Source organism: Protopterus annectens, chromosome 14.part0 (genome assembly GCF_019279795.1).
Source record: "Protopterus annectens isolate FY-2018-M chromosome 14.part0, PAN1.0, whole genome shotgun sequence".
NCBI lineage: Eukaryota > Metazoa > Chordata > Ceratodontiformes > Protopteridae > Protopterus > Protopterus annectens.
In genome coordinates, this window is record NC_056748.1 from 494883692 (window position 1) to 494904039 (window position 20348).

The 20348-nt window shown below is 41.6% G+C and overlaps 1 protein-coding gene across 7 annotated transcripts in view; it reads left to right on the top strand.

Moving 5' to 3' along the window:
- Nucleotides 1-20348, top strand: part of LDB1 (LIM domain binding 1) — a 1030118-nt gene that overhangs the window by 812834 nt on the left and 196936 nt on the right. For all 7 annotated transcript variants that reach the window (XM_044056251.1, XM_044056248.1, XM_044056250.1 and 4 more), the window contains 2 exons: nucleotides 11124-11226; nucleotides 11425-11597. In XM_044056251.1, the coding sequence (XP_043912186.1) occupies nucleotides 11124-11226; nucleotides 11425-11597 (276 nt within the window). The remainder of the gene's footprint in view (nucleotides 1-11123; nucleotides 11227-11424; nucleotides 11598-20348) is intronic.

Below are 20348 nucleotides of genomic sequence, written 5' to 3' on the forward strand. Positions count from 1 at the left end.
ACAGATACTACAGAGTCCCGGACTCTCACTACCACTTGTATAAGGCTCATGCTGCAGACCCAGAAACCATTTCTCAGGGCCCTAAAGGTGTTGCAGCTGCCTCTGCCAAAAACCCACTTCCCTCTGAAAGAGAATCTAGAGCATTAGAGAGATGGGGTAAAAAGGTTTATACATCTGCTACTCTTTCTGCCAGGGCTTTAAACTGTCAATTTCACATGATACAGTACCAGGAATTTTTGTTAGACCAGCTGAATAAAAAGCTGGCCTCTCCTGAACCTATAGACCGTAAGTCCCTTCAGGATTTGGTACATAACTCTCAGCAGGTCAGTAATCACTTCTTAAAATGTGGCTATGATGCACTGGAGGCTTCTTTTAGATCAGCTATGACTGGAGCAGTGATTCGAAGGCATGCCTGGTTAAAAGAACAATCCTTACCAGACCATGTTGAGTCTAAACTCCTAGCTGCTCCTATGGAGAAACAAAGTTTGTTTGGCTCCCCTGCACAGGAGGTTCTAAAGAAAGTGGAAGAAAAAGCAAAATCTGTCCAAACAGTCAAGGATTTTTTGCAGGTCCAACTTCCGAGGTTCAACAGAAATTGGCCTTCAAAGAATTGGTCCTTTCCAGACACCTCCAGAGCACAGAGAGGCAGAAATAGACGCCCAAGAGGCAGAAGTCAATCAAGGGGTGCCTACAGGGGTCGTCAGTGGCAACCTGCCAACCAGAGAAGTGCCACCACAGCTGCGACTACAACCACTTCCACAGGACAGACGCAATGACTTGGCTCTGATTCCGCCTACCAGGGAACAACTGGAAGCACCCTTGGGCGGAAAGCTAGCTTTATTTTCAAAAAACTGGCATTGCATTACAGGAGACAAATGGACTTTACAAACAATAGACAAGGGCTACAGGTTTCACTTCCACACTCTACCAAAAAAGAGAGGAATGCCAAACCTTCCACCAAGCCAAAAATCAGAGGCTCTAAAACAAATCAACAGCTTACTAAGGATGAGAGCAATAGAAAAGGTACCATCTATGGAACAAGGCCAAGGATTTTACTCCAGACTATTCCTTGTACCAAGAAAAGAAAAACAATGGAGGCCTATTCTCGACTTGTCCGCACTGAACACATATCTCATTGTTCCAAAATTCAAAATGCTGACCCTACAGCAACTTCTTCCCATGTTGGGCAAGGAGTCTTGGCTGGTGACTCTAGATCTCAAGGAGGCATACCTGCACGTCCCTATACAACCAGATTGCAGAAGACACCTCAGATTTCTTGCAGGATCAGAGCATTATCAATTCTCAGCATTGCCCTTTGGCTTATCTACTGCGCCCAGAGTATTCACGAAATGCCTGGCATCATTAATTGCTCATTGCAGGCTTCAGGGAATTCAAATTTACCCATACCTGGACGACTGCCTAATACAAGCGGACAACAAGACAAAATTAATAAAGGATTTGGCCAATGTCATACAACTGCTGCAAGCCTTGGGATACACAGTCAACATTCAAAAGTCAAGACTAGTGCCATCCCAAAGGATAACATTTTTGGGTGCAGAACTGGATACAATAACTCAGATGGCTTTTCTCACAGAGGAAAAACAAAAGCAACTACAAGTCTATTTCATGGCATTAACAACACAAACTCAGCTTACTGCAAGGAAAGTCCTGCAGGCCCTGGGTTACATGGCATCCTGCATAATATTGATCCCACATGCCAGGCAGCATATGAGAAAGTTACAGTGGTACCTAAGGAATGTATGGTCTCAACCCAAACACAGTCTAGAAGCCCAGATACCAATCATTCCATGTCTGAAAAAAGAATTCCTGTGGTGGGCTCAGGCCTGTCAGATAAACAGAGGATTGCCTTTCCACAAACCACATCCAAGGTAGACCATCACCACGGACGCCTCAGACCTAGGCTGGGGGGCACACATGGAAGAAAAGTGTATCCAAGGCCTGTGGTCCCAAGACCAGCTGAATCTACACATAAATCTAAAGGAGATGCTGGCAGTGAAACATGCAATCGAGGCATTGAGACCATTCCTTCAAAAAGGACACCTGCTGATAAGGACGGACAATACCACAGTCATGTGGTACATCAACAAACAGGGAGGTACACACTCATACCCTCTATGCCGGATGGCAATGGACCTGTTGAACTTGGCCCTGAATCTCAACATCCAACTGCAGGCCAGATTTGTACCAGGAAAAGAGAATTCACTAGCAGACAGCTTAAGCAGAACTTCCACGGATGCTCACGAATGGATGCTGCATCCAGATATCTTCAAAACCATAACAAAGAAATGGGGAATGCCAGAGATAGACCTGTTCGCCTCCCCACACAACCACCAACTGAAGAAATTCTGCTCAAGAGTATACCACCCACTTGCCTGGAGGGTGGACTCCCTTTCTTTCAGCTGGAAGGCCCCGACAGTATATGCCTTTCCACCTCTTCCTTTGATGTACAAAGTTCTACTGAAGATCAGAGAGGAACAGCCAAAGATAATTCTGATAGCTCCAGACTGGCCAAGGCAACATTGGTACCCGCTACTGAGAAGCTTGTCTCGGACGCACTCATGGCCTCTACCTCTATGTTCCTTACTTCTAACGCAGAACAACTACAATACCCTGCATCCAAACTTGAAAACGCTGCAGCTAACTGCTTGGAAAATTGCATAAAACAAAACCAACCTGATTTATCTCAGAGGGTTAAGGACATTATCCTGGAGGCTCGCAGACCCTCCACAAGGAAAACATATTCAGCCAAATGGAAAAGATTCCTCATTTGGATTGCAGAAAAGGGAGAAAATGTCACACTGGCAAACCTAGCACACATCCTGGAATACTTAGCAGAACTGTTCCACAATGGCCTGTCCTACTCCTCCGTTAAGATTCATGCATCAGCAATTTCAGCAGAGTACAACATGGATCCTCCTGTCTTCTCTCATCCTCTCCTCAGGCATTTCTTGAGAGGAATCAAAAACGTAAAGCCTCCAAGGAAACCACCTCTGCCTGCATGGGATCTCAACTTTGTGCTAGAAAAATTAACACTCCCCCCTTTTGAACCAGCAGCAACAGCAGACTTACAGTTCTTATCTTGGAAAACTGCCTTCCTGCTAGCAATCACTTCAGCAAGAAGGGTATCTGAGTTACAGGCATTAATGGCAGTGCAGCCTTTCCTTATCTTCCATCAGGATAGAGTGTCTCTGAGAACCAATCCTACTTTTATGCCAAAGGTGGTCTCCAGGGTATCCTTGAACCAAGCTATACATTTACCTACATTTTTCCCCAACCCACAGAACAGGGGGGAAAAACTACTACACACCTTGGATGTACACAGACAACTACGCTACTATCTGGACAGAACTAAGGCCAGCAGAAAAACTGACCAGCTTCTGGTAGCATATGCAACAGGAGCGCAAGGAAAAGCAATTTCAAAACAGACAGTCTCAAAATGGATAGGAAATTGCATTAGATTCTGCTACTCATTTCATGGAAAGACAACTCCTGAAAATATCAGGCCTCACTCCACAAGAGCTACAGCCACCACTACAGCTTTCCTACGAGGAGTGGCTACCAAAGACATTTTAGAAGCTGCTACTTGGAGCTCCGTGCATACATTTGCCAAGCATTATAAACTTCCTTTATACTCCAGATCCCGAGCAGGTTTTGCAGCTGCTGTTTTACAAGGGATCTTAACTACACCATCATTATCCTAGTGCCTCCTCCCCCAGTTTGGCTATGGTATTCTACCCATATGTTATGACTGCAGATGCATCCTTGAAGGACATAGTACAGTTTTGTACCTACCATAAATGTAGATGTCCGATAGGTATGCATCTGCAGTCAGGATTACCCACCCTCCTTCCCCTCTGTGGTATTCCTAGGGTACTTACCCCTCTTTTAGCTAGCTGGGGGAATCTATTATGGTGTATTTGTTTGTATGTATATATGTATATATATATTTTGCTTTCTACTGTTTGGAATTTTCTACATTTATCCAAATTTAGCCTTCCTAGAGGGCACCTGGCATCTGGGGCAAGAAACACTGAAGAAAATGGCGTCGGCTGATGCCTTTATACCCCAGGAGCTATGACGTCGGGTGAAGTGCGACATCAGCCGAGGCCAGACCCAGACTTTGGAATCTGGCCGACCGAAGGGCTGCCTGAGGCAGGACAACCCATATGTTATGACTGCAGATTGCATACCTATCGGACATCTACATTTATGGTAGGTACAAAACTGTACTTTCTCTGCACTGCCCTTTGGCTTATCTACTGCGCCCAGGGTCTTCACAAAGTGCCTGGCACCAGTAATTGCATTTTGCAGACAAAGAAATATTCAAATTTATCCATACCTGGACGATTGTCCAATTCAGGCAGAAAACAAAGACGCTCTTCTAAAGCATCTGGCATTTGTAAAAAGGGTTCTAACTTGTCTAGGGTACACCATAAACAAAAACACACAACTGGTACCCTCTCAAAAAATTACATTCCTGGGTGCAAGCTTTAATACAACTGCCCAGATGACTTGCCTTACACCAGAAAAGCAAATGCAATTGATCACTGACTTCAAACAGGTGGCCTCAAAAACCCAGCTATATCTGCAAGACAAATTCTGCAGAACGTTGGGTTCATGGCCTCCTGCAGTTTTCTAATTCCATATGCAAGACTGCATATGAGGAAACTTTAATGGTACCTAAAAAGTTTATTGAGTCAACATTGTCACAGCCTGGAAACAATGATTCCTATCATACCTTGCCTGCAACTAGAGTTCCTATGGTGGGCAGAGGCCTGCCACCAAAACAAGGGACTGTCATTCACTCCACCCCCTGCTGCCCAAACCCTAACTACAGACGCATTAGACTATGCTTGGGGGGACGCATCTGGCAGGGAAATGTATTCAGGGCAAATGGAGCCCAAATCAAATGCACCTACATATCAATCGGAAAGAGTTGTTAGCTGTACAGAATGCTGTGACCGCCTTCAAGGACTACCTTCATCCAGGACAACTACTGATAGACGGACAACGCCACAGTCATGTGGTACATAAACAAGCAGGGGGGTACGCATTCCTACCCCCTTTGCAGACTAGCCATGGCATTGTGGAACACGGCCTTGACTTATCATATACATCTACAAGCTCAGTTCCTGCCAGGAAAGCAAAATACTCTGGCAGACGACCTAAGCAGAAATCTTATGGACCCACACGAATGGAAACTGGAACCACAAATTTTCAGCATGCTGACATGCAAATGGGGGAGCCCAGACATATAGATCTTTTTGCCTCACCCCAGAACTATCAGTTGGACAAATTCTGCACAAGAATTCATCACAAAAAACTTGGAAAGTGGATGCTCTATCATTCAGCTGGCAAAGCCTATCTAAGTCTATGCTTTTCCCCCTCTGCCTCTGCTCTCCAAAGTTCTACTAAACGTCAGACAGGACAAACCAAAAATGATTCTGATTGCTCCAGACTGGCCTCGCCAACACTGGTACCCGCTCCTGCACAATGTGTCACACCTTCCTCCGTGGCACCTGCCTCAGACACCTTACCTACTGTCTCAGCAAAACTACCAAATTCTGTACACACAGCTCCAAACTTTGAATCTTGCAGCGTGGCTAATCAACTAATTTCACCTTTGACATCTCTCAGCAAACCTGTGAAGGATGTCATTTTGGAGGCTAGAAGGCCTAGTACTAGAAAATCTTATGCTGACAAATGGAAAAGATTCTGTGCCTGGAACCAAACACAAGGAATAAGCACAGCAATGCCCGCCCAATATTCCTCAATTCTGCAATACTTAACTGAGATGCTTCACAAGGGCCTATCTTTTTCTTCCATAAAAATCCATGCCTCTGCCATTTCAGCTCATTACAACACAGAACCTCCCCTCTTCTCTCATCCTCTGCTAAAGCAGCATCTCAGAGGGGCTAAAAACGTAATACCTCCCAAGAGAGCACTAACTCCTGCATGGGACCTCAATTTTGTTTTGGAAAAACTCACTCTACCTCCTTTTAAACCAGCTGCTACTGCAGACCTCAAATTTCTCTCTTGGAAAACAGCTTTTCTTTTAGCAGTCACTTCAGCTAAAAGGATTTCAGAATTACAGGCTCTTATGGCAGTGGAGCCTTTCATTATTTTTTACCCAGACAGGGTGGCTTTCAGGACCAATCCATCCTTTATGCCTAAGGCGGTATCTAGTGTGGCTCTTAATCAGACCATTCATCTGCCAACTTTCTTCCCCAATCTACAGAACAAGGTGAGTGGATTCTGCATTTATTGGATGTACACTGACAATTAAGATTCTACTTAAACAGGACAAAATGTCTAAGAAAATCTGAACAACTATTGGTGGCATTTGCTGCAAGAGCAGAGGGAAAGGCTATTTCAAAGCAGACTATTTCCAAATGGATAAGCCATTGTATTAGTTTCTGCTATATGCACCATGGTAAACCTTTCCCCAAGGGGATCAGATCTCACTCCACCAGGGCTGCATCTACTTCTTCAGGCTTTCTCAGAGGGGTTCCTACCAGAGACTTTCTAAAAGCTGCTACCTGGAGCTCAGTTCATACGTTCACCAAACATTACCATTTACCTCCCTTCTCTAAATCCAGAGCTGGCTTTGCCACTGCTGTCCTGCAGGGCCTTATAGCTGCTCCTAATGCTGTATAAATCCATCCTTCCAACCATAGCTTTGGGATTCTACCCAAATGTAATGACTGCAACAGTGAAATACGAAGAACATTGTGCAGTTGTGTACACTTGCCATAAATGTAGATGTTTGTGTGTATTCACTGTTGCAGTCCTGGTTACCCTACCTCCAGCCCCCTGTTTTTCTCTAACTATACCTCTCCTTTCTTTTACTATGATTAAAAGCCTTTTTGGTGTATTTGTTTTTGTTTGGAGATGTATGTTTTGTGTTTTAAATTATATACACACATTTGGCTCCCCATTTGGGGGGCACCTGACATCTGGGGCAAGAAAAACTGATGTAATGGTGTTGGCTGCATGTTTTATACCCCTGACGACCTGATGTCATGGAAGAAGGGACAGCAACCGACGCAGGACCCAAGACTTTGTTAATCAGGCCGACTGAGGGCAACCTGCCAGCAGATTACCCAAATGTAATGACTGCAACGGTGAATACACTCGAACATCTACATTTATGGTAAGTGTACACAACTGTACTGTTTTTTTCCCAGCTTGTTTACTGTACATTCATTATCTGTGTTAGAGAACATAAGCCTATTATAACAAACACAGACAAACAAGAAAAAAAAGCTGTCACAACAAAGATGTGGTCAGTGTCAAGAGTTCAGTGTTTCATTTCTAGCAAATGAAATTTTATGTGCTGAACTTTCCCCGAAAATCCTAGAATCCTGAGGTTTGTACTTAACATCAGTTCATTAGGACATTGTGCATGCTGAGAATTCTGAAAGGCTGATGTCACATTTTGCTGCATGAATGTCAGTCCTCTGCAAAGGTCATAAAAAAGTGAATTAAATCACCTTGGTCTGCTTCTTTGACCAGACTAGTAAACCTAGCACTTTTTTACACTTTTGTTCATTTTCTTAAGGTTCAATGCACAGTTGCAGCAGAGAATTCTCTTCAAGTATACCAGCATTCTTTTTAAACTGCCTTCTAATTTCTGCACTTTATGCAGTTTGGCTTTGAATTAACTGCCTTACCAAAAAGTTTTAGCAAGTTTATTTTGTAAGCTTTTCAACTTTCATTAATTCCTCCCGTGGTACTACATTACTCATAGGCCTGAATTTGCTACTTGTACATGCACCAGGCCCCATTATTGCTTTTGGTCCCAGTTGGACAAGTTTCTTCTTTTTGTGTGCCTTTTTAAAGATCATGTTTAAAGTGGTGAAACAAAATTTTATTCTTACATAAAGTGTTCACATGCACAAAGATGCATGCGTAAATTCTTTTATGTAAAAATAAAACTTTGTTTCAATCAATGTTTGTTGAAAATTAACATTTAAATAATGTTCTGAACATGGAAGTGTAGAGTAGTCGTGCAGTATTTTTGGCATTAATGTTAATATGGCCAGAGGAGACATGTACGTCACTTTAGGGACTGTTATAATAGTATATTATCTTTAGTAAATGTTTGTGAAAAAATTATGTAATTGCCAATCTGTTAAATATATATACATATATATATATATATATATATATATATATATATATATATATATATATATAAATTCATCTTTTTTTGCCAGACTTTAACAGATTGGCAATTAAATATTTTTTTTACAAATATTTAGTAACTCTAGTACACTTTTAATTATACTGTCTCCCAAAGTGAAGTACACACCTCCTCCTACCTTACTAATTTTAATGCCATAAGTATGGCACAACTACTTTACCTTACACTTCGTGTTTTGAAGATTATTTAAATGTTAGTTTTCTAAAAATGTAGTTTAAAATAAAGTTTTATTTTTATGTAGGAGTGTTCGCATGCATCCTTGTGCATGCAAACACGGTTTTAATATAAAAATAAAACTTTATTTTGCCACTTCAGACATGATCTTTAAACCTGTTTTACTGATTCAACTTAAACATAAAGTGTAAGCACTAATTTTAAGACTGCTGATACAGAACTCTTTCTAAACAAGTCTGCTTTATAGTACTACCTCATTGTACCCCGCCACCTCCTTGCTTACTCATGTTTGGACCATCTGATGGTGACTTTTCTTGTTGCTGAACTTCTCAATAAGAGTTCTTGTTCCTGGGTCAAAGGGCATTCACGTCCCTTGCATCACTTTACTAATGTGTACATAACCCTACCTGTCCTTTCCCTTACTCCTAACCCCATCCCTACATCATACCTTAGAAAAACCCTTTGCGTAACATTACCACTACACCAAACATTCAGAGGCACACCACATACAGCAACACTAAATCTTTTCCCTTACTCTAACCCAGATACACATTCCCACCCCTATTGTCTAAACTTTCAGTATATGTGAAAGTTTCAGGAGTTAAAATCCTAAACCCATATGTAATCTACACGCACACACACTATCTTCCTCCTTTCAACATCTACAACAGTTAACAGTGTAAATAATAATTAAATAAAAACAATACGGACTGCACCAGGTGCTGTTTATTGCAAAGCTTTACACCAAGCTCCAGAATACTAGTGTAAATAGTTGACTGATTTCGTGAGCTGTTCTTTCTGTTGATGAAGCATAGATTTCACAGTGACTGAATTTTCATAAACACATTTATCTATCTATTGATATATGTGTATATGTATGCATATGCATCTTTGTGTACGTATGTAAATGTGTATATAATTTTTGCTCAGAAAACCATCATTTATGCATCTGGCCATTCTTTTATAGAGTAGCATCCGAGTTTGTATGCTCTGCATGCAAACAATTTTGTTCCCCTTTCTTCTTCAGGTAGTACTTGAGCAGTGGGCAAGCAGCTGGCCAAGTATAGGAATATTGCTTGCTGATGTAGTTCCTCAAACAGCCCTTTCATCCCCAGTATTACTGTAGAATATTGGACCAAGGCAATGCATTTGTGTTGATCTCAGAATGTTGTGGTAGTAGTGTAGTTAGATATACATTGGCACTGTAATATTTGGACAGATTCTGGTGTTTTTTAGGATGGGGGTTCCTTATTAACACTCCCTTTCTTACACAATGAGGGTTTTCCAGCCCCACTCCCATGGAACAAGCAAAATCGTCTTTGTCCCTGGACCCCCCCCCCCCAAAGTGAAGTGAGGTAAAAGCCTCTCTATTCCTGTCCATCTCTGTCCTGTCCTCTGATGGGCCAGGCTGTTAATTGAACCAGAGTTGAGAATGCCCTTCTGATGTCACATGGATCTCTAGCAGTTTTTGGGAATACATATCAGAAGAAATGTATTGAAAATAAGGCGTTGCATCTTAGTTGCTCCATTTTGCCTGATACAAAACACCTTGTCTCCATGAAGCTTGGTGACTCTACTTTATTAAAAAGTTATGAAACCCGATTCTTTGTATGGTGGTTCTTTTCTTGGGTGTATATTAGAAGACCAAATGTTTAGGTGATCGAACACCTAAACATCGATCTTCTAATATCGAAAGTAAAAAAAATGACAAATGGCTGATTTAACGCAGGGGAAGATTTCCCTTGGCCGTTTTCCAGTGTTTGCTATTTCCCTACTGTTGAGCGATCTCGGAGTTGGTATATTTAGTTAGGGGTGTGTGGGGGAACAGCCCCCCACATCGGGGGTGTGTGGGGAACAAAGCCCCCGACTTAATTTAGATGTAAAGTAATGTTTTTTGTGCTGTAGCCAAGGGACATGTTTCCCTGGGACATTTGACATTGTGCAGTTCGATATTAGAAGATCGATGTTTAGGTGTTCGATCACCTAAACAAGTCGGTCTTCTAATATAGACCCTGTTTTCTTTACTTGTCAGCCAGAGTAACTGTGATATATGGAATCTCGGGGCAAGTATCAAACCAATGAGTGGAAGTACTTTGCAGAATGGATGTTGTGCCACATTTCAGAATGATGGATATGGTTGGGGGGGGGGTCTGAACACGATAGCCACTGAGACAAATGACAGAGCTTTTACTGCATCTGCTTGGGCATTCTTCCAGAGGCTATGTGGATTCCTGATGGTGATAAGTGGTTTTATTCAAGAGAGCAGAGCAGTGCTACAGAAAGGTTTAAAAATGCAACTTGTCTTGATTGTTAGTGCATGTTTTCTTGCCTGATGGACCAAAACAAAATGGTACCATTTGGAGTGATCCTCTAGCAAATCTTTAGCATAAGACAGTGTGCAATTTGCACATGCATTAAATAAGTTTAGAAAGAGTTGTAAATCTAGTTAGAAAAAATATTCCACTGTAGAAGCATGATGTTTTGTTGCTTTATGCACATGCAACTGAATTTTTCAAGTGTGTGTTGTTACTTACAAAAGCTGAGTGGTGTAATGGCTGTAAAATTACTGGTCTGCAGGAACTTGTCCACACTCAGTTTATTGATTGTATGAAATGATATTGCTAAAGGAAATGGATTAAAAACCTCTTTGATTAAAGGGAGTTGATAAAACGTGTCTCTTTCTTTCGTGGATGATACTAATGCCTGATTTTTATTGTTGCAGGAATGTGACAACCTTTGGTGGGACGCTTTCACTACCGAATTCTTTGAAGATGACGCCATGCTTACTATTACTTTCTGCTTGGAAGATGGACCAAAGAGATACAGTGAGTTCACCTTTTAGAAAAGTTTTTGAATTGTGAAGTATTTATCTTGTTTAAAAATGTGAGGGTAAGAAGTAAAAAGTAGAAATAAGCTTAAAAATTAATGTAGTAGAGCAGCTGTAGACTGGACAGTTTTGCATGGTATCAGTTTGGTTAATGAAATTGGTTGTCTTCAATAAACTTTTTGTTTTTATTTTCTAGCAATTGGGAGGACGTTGATTCCTCGGTATTTCCGCAGTATCTTTGAGGGAGGAGCTACAGAACTGTACTACATCTTGAAACACCCCAAGGAGTCATTTCACAATAACTTTGTTTCTCTGGACTGCGACCAGTGCACCATGGTCACTCAGCATGGAAAACCCATGTTCACTCAGGTAGTAGGAGCTATTTATCTGCGTGCACGCTGAGGGATAATAAGGAACTTAAGATTCAGAGATAGAAAGCTGGATTTACATTTTTACTAAAATGTGACCTGTAGGTTTGTTTCATGGCACTACAAGACCTATGAGATTTTGACATCAGAGAACAGAAGGTGTTTGCCAGAGGTGAGTGTCTCACTGCTGTTGTAGTAGCAGGTGAGAGTCAGGAGTGGGTTCAAAGACTGCTGCCTGCCATGTGTCGTTTAAACAAGCTGTTGCATAATTCTGTCAGTCTGTCTTTGTGCCTGCATCATCATTGTCCCTCCAACACTCCCACTGAGGTTATTGTCCAGCAAGCTCTGGAAGATGGTGATAGGGGTGATTATAGTACATGGAATTTCTGTAATGAATACTTTTCTGTCTTCATCACCTCAGACTTTCAGGTTAATTTATGCTTCACTTGCTAGAAGTATGGTGTCCTTTTGAGGGGCATATCATTCCGTCTCCACATGGAAGTCTAATTGTCTCAGTCAATAGAATTGCTAATAGTGAGGAAACTTGTGGTGCATGTCCTTGATGATGGCTTGACTGAAGTAGGGAATCTAAGTTGTCTTTAAATGTTGTATACCAGCCTGCTTTTTGTCACTCTTGTGTTTGTATTGTACACTCTGACATGCTTTCTTTTCCCTAACCCTTCAAACTTCCTCCATCCTTGTTTCAAGAGGGAACCGTCTGTTTTGTTCATCTTTAGCATATAGCACCAGCTACCACAGCTTGTTTGGGAGCACTGCAACACCTCCTGTTTATTTAGATTTAGAACATGGAAATACCAAGTCCGTGACTTGCAGCAGATAGCAGTGCGATCCCCTGTTTCCTGTTGAGTCGAAGGTTGATCGGAGATATATCGCTCAAAAAGCAAGCAAAATGATTAGAATAATGCAAAATGTTATTGCTGCAGAAGTCATAGATACATTGACTTTTGAAAGCTTTGCCAATACAGATTTTTTTTTTTAACCCTATTTTATTTTTGGGAGTTGAAGTTGTTCCACACTACCTTTACCTTCTAGACTTTAATATTACCAGGAAAGGAGGGCTAAAAGTGCAACAATCTTGCATGTTTCTTTTGAGATTTAGGAGTGCTAATGTTAATGATGTTTGTGAAGATCACTGCTACATTCTTTTTCTAAATACTAGGATATTAACCTTGGACATGTATCTGTCTTCCAGACAGAATTCTAAAACAGTAGTAACATTCCTTTCCCAGTACCAGGTTACCTCAAATACTCAAGAAATCTGGTAAAACTCTCAGCTGTAAAGGGAGCGTAATCTAGGCTATCCCGAGTTCATCTCTTCTTTTTGAAGAGCACAGTCTTGTATGTTGTGTGTGTGTGTGTGTATGTGTGTGTATATATATATATATATATATATATATATATATATATATATATATATATATATATATATATATATATATATATATATATAAATATAAAATGTACACACACAAACACACACACACATATATATATATATATATATATATATATATATATATATATACAGTGCAATGAAAAAGTATTTGCCCCCTTCCTGATTTCTTATTTTTTTGCATGTTTGTCACACTTAAATGTTTCAGATCATCGAACAAATTTAAATATTAGACAAAGATAACCCAAGTAAACACAAAATGCAGTTTTTAAGTGATGATTTTATTTATTAAGGGGAAAAAGGGCCATGTAGGTTTGGATAGTTTTTTTTTCCGTAATAAATAAAATCATACTTAAAAACTGCATTTTGTGTTTACTTGGGTTATCTTTGTCTAATATTAGTCTAATATTTAAACTTGTTTGATATGAAACATTTATGTTTGACAAACGTAAAAAAAATAAGACATCAGGAAGGGGGGGCAAATACTTTTTCATTGCACTGTATGTAGATAGATATAGATATAAAATCTATATAACGTTCTTTCCTGTGCTAGTTCACCTGTCATTTTCAGGCCAAGAATTCCATAACTGGTCCTTGGCATCATGCCATTATTTTTCTTATTGCTAGTTTTCATTACATAGTATACTTTTTTGGTGTTATGTTATCCACATGAAAAATCTGCAAAAGATGTGAATGCAGGAGGGTATATTCCCCACTAAAAAGTTATCTTCAGTCTTTTTTTTGTGTGTGGTTGAGTGTTGGTGTTTCAGGTTGCAAGCGCTGTAAAATTTTAAAGAACAAATCTTTACTTAACAGAACTGAGAATCTTTTCTACTTTCTAGAGCACAGATGCCTGGTTGCTTTTATAGGTATACATACATGCAGGTCTACTTTTTAGTTTCGAAAGCCCAAAATCCAGAGTTTTGAAATACCAAACTCAAAACACTGAGATTTTGGAATCTCGAAATTAAAAAGTGGAACAAAAAAACAACTAAAACAATGTTTTTGCAGGGGGGCAAGTCCCCTGCACCCGCCACACTCCCTGCAACTTAAATATACCATCCGAGATCGCGTTACAGTGAAGAGAATGGTAAGCGGAACAGGAGCATTACCATTCTCTTCATTAAAGCGCCATCTCGAAGATGGTATATTTAAGTTGCAGGGGGTGCAGGAGGGCTTGCCCCCTTGCAAAAACATTGTTTTAGTTGTTTTATTTATTTATTATTTCACTTTTTAATTTCGATATTCCAGAATCTCAACTTTCTGGGATCGGTATTTTGAAAGTCGAGATTTTGGGCTTTCGAAATTAAAAAGTGGATACATACATACAGGTATTTCAAGCATGGGCATTAATGCTCTTCTAGCCTGCCAGTATGTCAAAACGGTTGTTCCCATAAATGTCCATGCTGTTCTTAAATGTGTGAACTAGTGCTTGTTTTGTTATAATTTGGTTGTCTATTCCATGCGTCAGCTACTCTCTCAACCACTTAATACACTTCTCATTCTTAGGTTGTCTTATAATTCTCTACTACTTTTTGATAACCCCAAGTATTCCCAGAGGTAGATCTAAATGTACTACATACCTGAATAAGGTCTCCTCTTAATTATCTGCATCAGACATTTTACAATTTCAGATATTTTAATCTTTCATAATAACTAAAATTTTCACATCCATGGATGTCCTTGGTATATATCTACTGTACTCTTTCCAGTTTACTCATGTTTCTTTTCTTATAAGGTTTTCATGTTGTTATTCTATAGTCAAGTTTGGGTCTAATGTAACAAACAATGACTTCATAATTTCTGATGTTTTAGACTTTATAAATCTTTTTATAAAACATACTGCTCTGTAATGATCATTAACCAATTGGTTGATATGATTAGAAAACCTCAGAGCTGGATCTATCCATATACCCAGATCCTTAAATGAGTCTACTGATTCAGTCACTGTGTGCTGTATTAAATATTCAGTCACTGTGTGCTGTATTAAATATTCACCTTTCATTTCATGTCTCCCCAATCGCATACGCTTGCTTTCTGATGTTTTAATCAGCATATTATTTTCCTGTGCCCAGATGGTCAATTTAGTCAAGTTCTTTTGCAGGCTTGCCATATCTGTAACGCATGCAATCAGTTTATTCATTTTAATTCAAATGCAAACAGACCTAATAGGAAAAAAAGATGCATCAGAAAGATGAAACCTAAAGAGGGTAAGGCCTAGGATAGAGCCCTGAGGGACATCCTGACTGTAACCTCAAATTTTACCTACCCAATTGCTGTATGATACTTGCCATGTCTATTTGTAAGCCATGCATTTATCCATCTTTTCTAGAATACATTAATACCTAGTTGATGTTCTTCGTGTTTCACTGTTGCAGTCATCACACTTGGGTTATCTGCCTGCAGGTATCCCTCAGTCGGCCTGAATACCAGAGTCTTGGGATTTCTGCATTGGTTGCTGTTGCTTCTTCCATGACGTCAGGTCGTCAGGGGTTTAAAACATACAGCCGATGCCATTACATCAGCTTTTCTTGCAGAGCAGAGCCTGAAGCAGAAGCAGTTCGCAAGTGCCGGTCGGCCGCCTCCTGAAATTTTCGTTTTTCGAGTTTCAGACCTGAAGTCTTCTAAAAGATAAGTACCCCGTTGGGGATCCTTTTTTCTTGCTCTAACCGATGTCAGAAAAAAATAATTGTCTTACCTGTGGAAAGCAAATACCTCACAGAGATTTTCATTCTTACTGCGTCACTTATTTAGGCCCAGACCACGACGTTCCTCGCTGTCAGTTTTCTGCCCTGTTCAACGCCCAAACTATTCATCGTCTGGCTATTTTTGTCACTAAATTCTTACACTCTTATTCTCCGTATTCCGAAATGGCTTTCATAAGCCATCCAAATACCGATCTTCTGAAAAAACGTAAAGATAAAGACAGACCGCATAGGTCCAAAACTGCCGACGACGCTTCCGTTAAGCCAGTCGCCAGTCCGCCGGTACTCAGTGAGGCACTTCTACAGATTCTCAGGTCTCTACTGAGACCCTTTCGGAGTCTGGTATGCCACGAGATGCTTCTTCGACTATGGAACCTGCGGATGTCTCTACCTTGGATGGGTCCGGAGCCACTGTGCAGGCACCGACTTCTGAGGGTGTATTCAGGCCTTCTGATGTTCATATTAAACAGACTACTTCATTTCAAACCAAAAATACTGAATTTCTCAGGCCTAGTGCTCGCACTACACCTAGGAAACCAATTACCAAAGCGCATTCTCAGGGCCCCATGCCACAGAAACAAATGCTTAGAATGGCTGAAGACCTTATTACCTTAATTAGGGGAAGCCAGCCTTCCCCCTCTGATTTTCCTTCTGATTCTTCAGATCATGAGTCGGATGACTGTGAACATTTTGATTACCAGGACATACCTTTATCTACCTATGAGGATTCTGATGCAGAGGATTCCATTCCCTCTGCTTCCTCATCAGAGGAATTTTCTTTCGGTGAAACCCTGCATACCCTCAGAGAGCATTTCCACTGGGAGTGCCAGGACTACCCACAGTCCGAAAAGAGACTCAGGGAATTTTTAAACTTGCTTCAGCACATGCCTCTAGCTATCCCTGCTGTTCTGGAAATTATAGAGGATGTCTTCATGGAATCCAGTCATACCCCTGATACTTTACCACCATCTCCCAGGAAACCTGGCTGGTACTACAGAGTACCTGACTCTCTCAAATTCCTATTTAAGAATCCTACTATGGATCCAGAGACCAGTTCCCTGGGACTTATAGGCAGTAAGGGTACTACAGCCAAAAACCCTACGCCTTCGGACAGGGATTTTAGGGCTTTGGACAGATGGGGTAAGACAGTATACACCTCTGCTACTCTTGCCATCAGGGCTTTAAATTGCCAGTTTCACATGTTAAAGTATCAGCAACATATTCTGGAACTAATTAAACAAAAAATATGTTGATTTCTGATTTGTGCAGAACATAAAGATTTACAAGAGTTAATGCATTCTGCTAACCAAGTTGGAAAACATACTTTGCAATGTGGTTTTGATTCCTTAGAAGCATCTTGCAGGGCTGCTGTCACTGGGTCTGTTCTTAGAAGGCATGCTTGGCTTAAGGAACAAATCTTGCCAGACCATGTCAAAGCAAAATTACTAGATGCTGCATTAAACCAAGAACATCTGTTTGGCACTAGGTACAGCCACCTAGATTCAGTAGGCATTGGCCTTCTAAATGCTGATCTTTTCCCATCCCTCACAGACCTTCTCAGTCCAAACCCAGGGGCAGCAGACCACCAAGACTACAGTCTCAGGGGTATGCACAGATCTAAACAATGGAGTACTCCCACCTCTAAATCAGGGAGTAGTAAGCCACAATCCTATGGAAAAAGTTCACAATGACTTGTCCTTCACCCTTCCAAGCCTTGCCCAAATACTTGCACCCTTAGGAGGAAAACTAGCCCTGCATGCAAAAAAACTGGGAGTACATTACCCAGGACAGATAGGTCTTGAACATTGTACTCCAGGGATACAGATTCTGCTTCCACTTACTGCCACCCCCTAGTGGATGGCCAGACCTCCCTCCAAACCAGTGGGCAGAGGCCCAAAAGGAAGTACTTTCTCTTCTCAGTATCAAGGCTATTCAGCCTGTCCCAGCAGAGCAAAGGGGACAAGGTTTTTACACCAGACTGTTTCTGGTACCCAGAAAAGAAAACTCTTGGCGCCCTATCCTGGATCTGTCTATTCTCAACACCACCTTGGTGGTTCCAAGTTTCAAATAGCTTATGCTCCAACAGTTGCTTCCTATGCTAGCCAAGGACTCCTGGCTAGCCACCCTAGATTTAAAAGAAGATTATCTGTACATCTCCATAAGGGAATCCTGCAGGAAATATCTACGTTTCAGAGCAGGCTCTATGCACTACCAGTTCTCTGTACTTCCCTTTGGCTTATCTACTACGCTCAGGGTATTCACAAAATGCCTAGCTTCAGCCATTGCATATTGCAGGCAGGGAAAAATTAAAATTTACCCGTACTTGGATGATTGACTGATTAAGGCCGACAGTCAGGAATTGCTGCTTCAGCACCTGACATTTGTAAAGAGACTTCTAACTTCACTGGGGTATATCATCAACGAAAAGAAGTCACATCTGGTATCCAGCCAAAAGATTGTATTCCTAGGAGCAAGCTTGAACACAACTTCCCAGATGGCATTCCTCACTCCAGAAAAATAGATTTATTTGACAAACTACTTCAATCTACTTACCATCCAAACCCAGCTATCTGCAAGAAAAATACTGCAAGCCCTAGGGTTTATGGCCTCTTGCATTCTACTAATTCCATATGCAAGACTGCATATGAGGAAACTTCAGTGGTACTTAAAAAGTCTCTGGTGTCAACATTCTCAGGACCTGGAAACCATGATTCCTATCATTCCTTGTCTAAGGACAGAGTTCCTTTGGTGGGCAGAGGCCTGCTACCACAACAAGGGACTCCCTTTCACTCAACCCCCTGCCGCCCAAACCCTAACAGACGCATCAGTCTATGTATGGGGGGCTCAGATGGCAGGAAAATGCATTCAAGGCAAATGGAGCCTAAAACAAATGCACCTGCATATCAGTCGGAAAGAAATGTTAGCTGTACAGAATGCACTGACAGCCTTCAAATACCTTATTCTTCCAGGGCAACTATTAATAAAGACAGAAAACACCACAGTTATGTGGTACATAAACAAGCAGGGGGGAACCCATTCCTACCCACTCTGCAGGTTAGCCATGGCTCTGTGGAACACAGCCTTGAGCAATCAAGTGCACCTGCAAGCTCAATTCCTGCTAGGCAAACTAAATTCACTGGCAGATGACTTAAGCAGAAATCTAATAGACCCACACGAGTGGAAACTGGAACCCAAATCATTCAAACTTCTGATCCACAGGTAGGAGGCACAAGAGGTGGACCTCTTTGCCTCCCCACAGAACTATCAATTGAGCAAATATTGCACCAGAACTCACCGCAGTCAAACGTGGAAAGTGGATGCCCTGTCCTTTACATGGGAAAACTTCTCAATCTATGCCTTTGCCCCTCTGCCCCTCCTCTCAAAGGTTCTACTAAAGATCAAACAGGACAAGCCAAGGACAATTTTGATTGCACCAGACTGGCCATGCCAGCATTGGTACCCACTTTTGCGCAGTGTGACAGTAGTGCCACCATGACACCTGCCTCAGATCCCTTCCCTGCTGTCCCAGCAGAAGGGCCAGATTTTGCATCCTCAGTTGCAAACCCTGAACCTACAGCCTGACTCATCCCCTGAACACTTCACCAGCAACCCTCAGTAAACAGGTGCTGGATGTCATCCTTGAGGCAATGAGGCCTTGTACTAGGAAATCCTGTTCAGAAAAGTGGAAATGATGCTGTTCTTGGTGCCAGTCTCAGGGAATGGACACAACCGTGCCCAACCTACCTCAAATCCTAAATTACCTAACAGAACTGCTCCACAAAGGCCTTTCCTTTCTCTTCAATTAAGATTCATGCCTCTGCCATTTCAGCTCATTACAATACTGAGCCACCCCACTTCTCTCACCCTCTGGTCAAACAGTTCCTGAGAGGAGCCAAACGTTTAAGCCCCCCCCCCCCCCAGGAGAGCTCCCACTCCAGCCTGGGACCTTAACTTTGTACTGGAGAAGCTCATGCTTCCTCCCTTTGAACCTGCTGCTACAGCAGAGTTAAAATTCCTCTCTTGGAAAACAGCCTTACTTCTAGCCATCACTTCAGCAAGAAGAGTGTCTGAATTGCAGGCCCTTATGGCCGTGGAACCCTTCATTATCTTCCATGTGCACAGGGTTTCCCTCAGGACTAACCCATCGTTTATGCCCAAGGTGGTATCTAGTGTGGCTTTAAACCAATCCATTCATTTGAAAACCTTTTTCCCTAATCCTCAGTATAAAGGGGAAAGGATCCTGCACTCCCTGGATGTGCAGAGGCAGCTTAGGTTCTACCTGGACAGGACTAAACCTTTCAAAAAGCTGACCAGCTGCTAGTCAGATTTGCTACAGGGGCAGAGGGCAAGGCTATTTCAAAGCCAACCATTTCTAAATGGATAGCACACTGCATCCATTTTTGCTACAAACACCATGGAAAACCTACCCCACAGGGGATCACAACTCATTCCACTAGGGCTACCTCAACCTCTACAGCATTTCTCAGGGGAGTCCCTACCAGGGACATCATGGAAGCTGCAGCCTGGAGTTCTGTATACACCTTCACCAAGCATTACCACTTGCCTAGCTTTTCTAAATCCAGAGCTGGGTTTGCCACAGCAGTCTTACAAGGCCTGCTAGCCAGCCGTAATG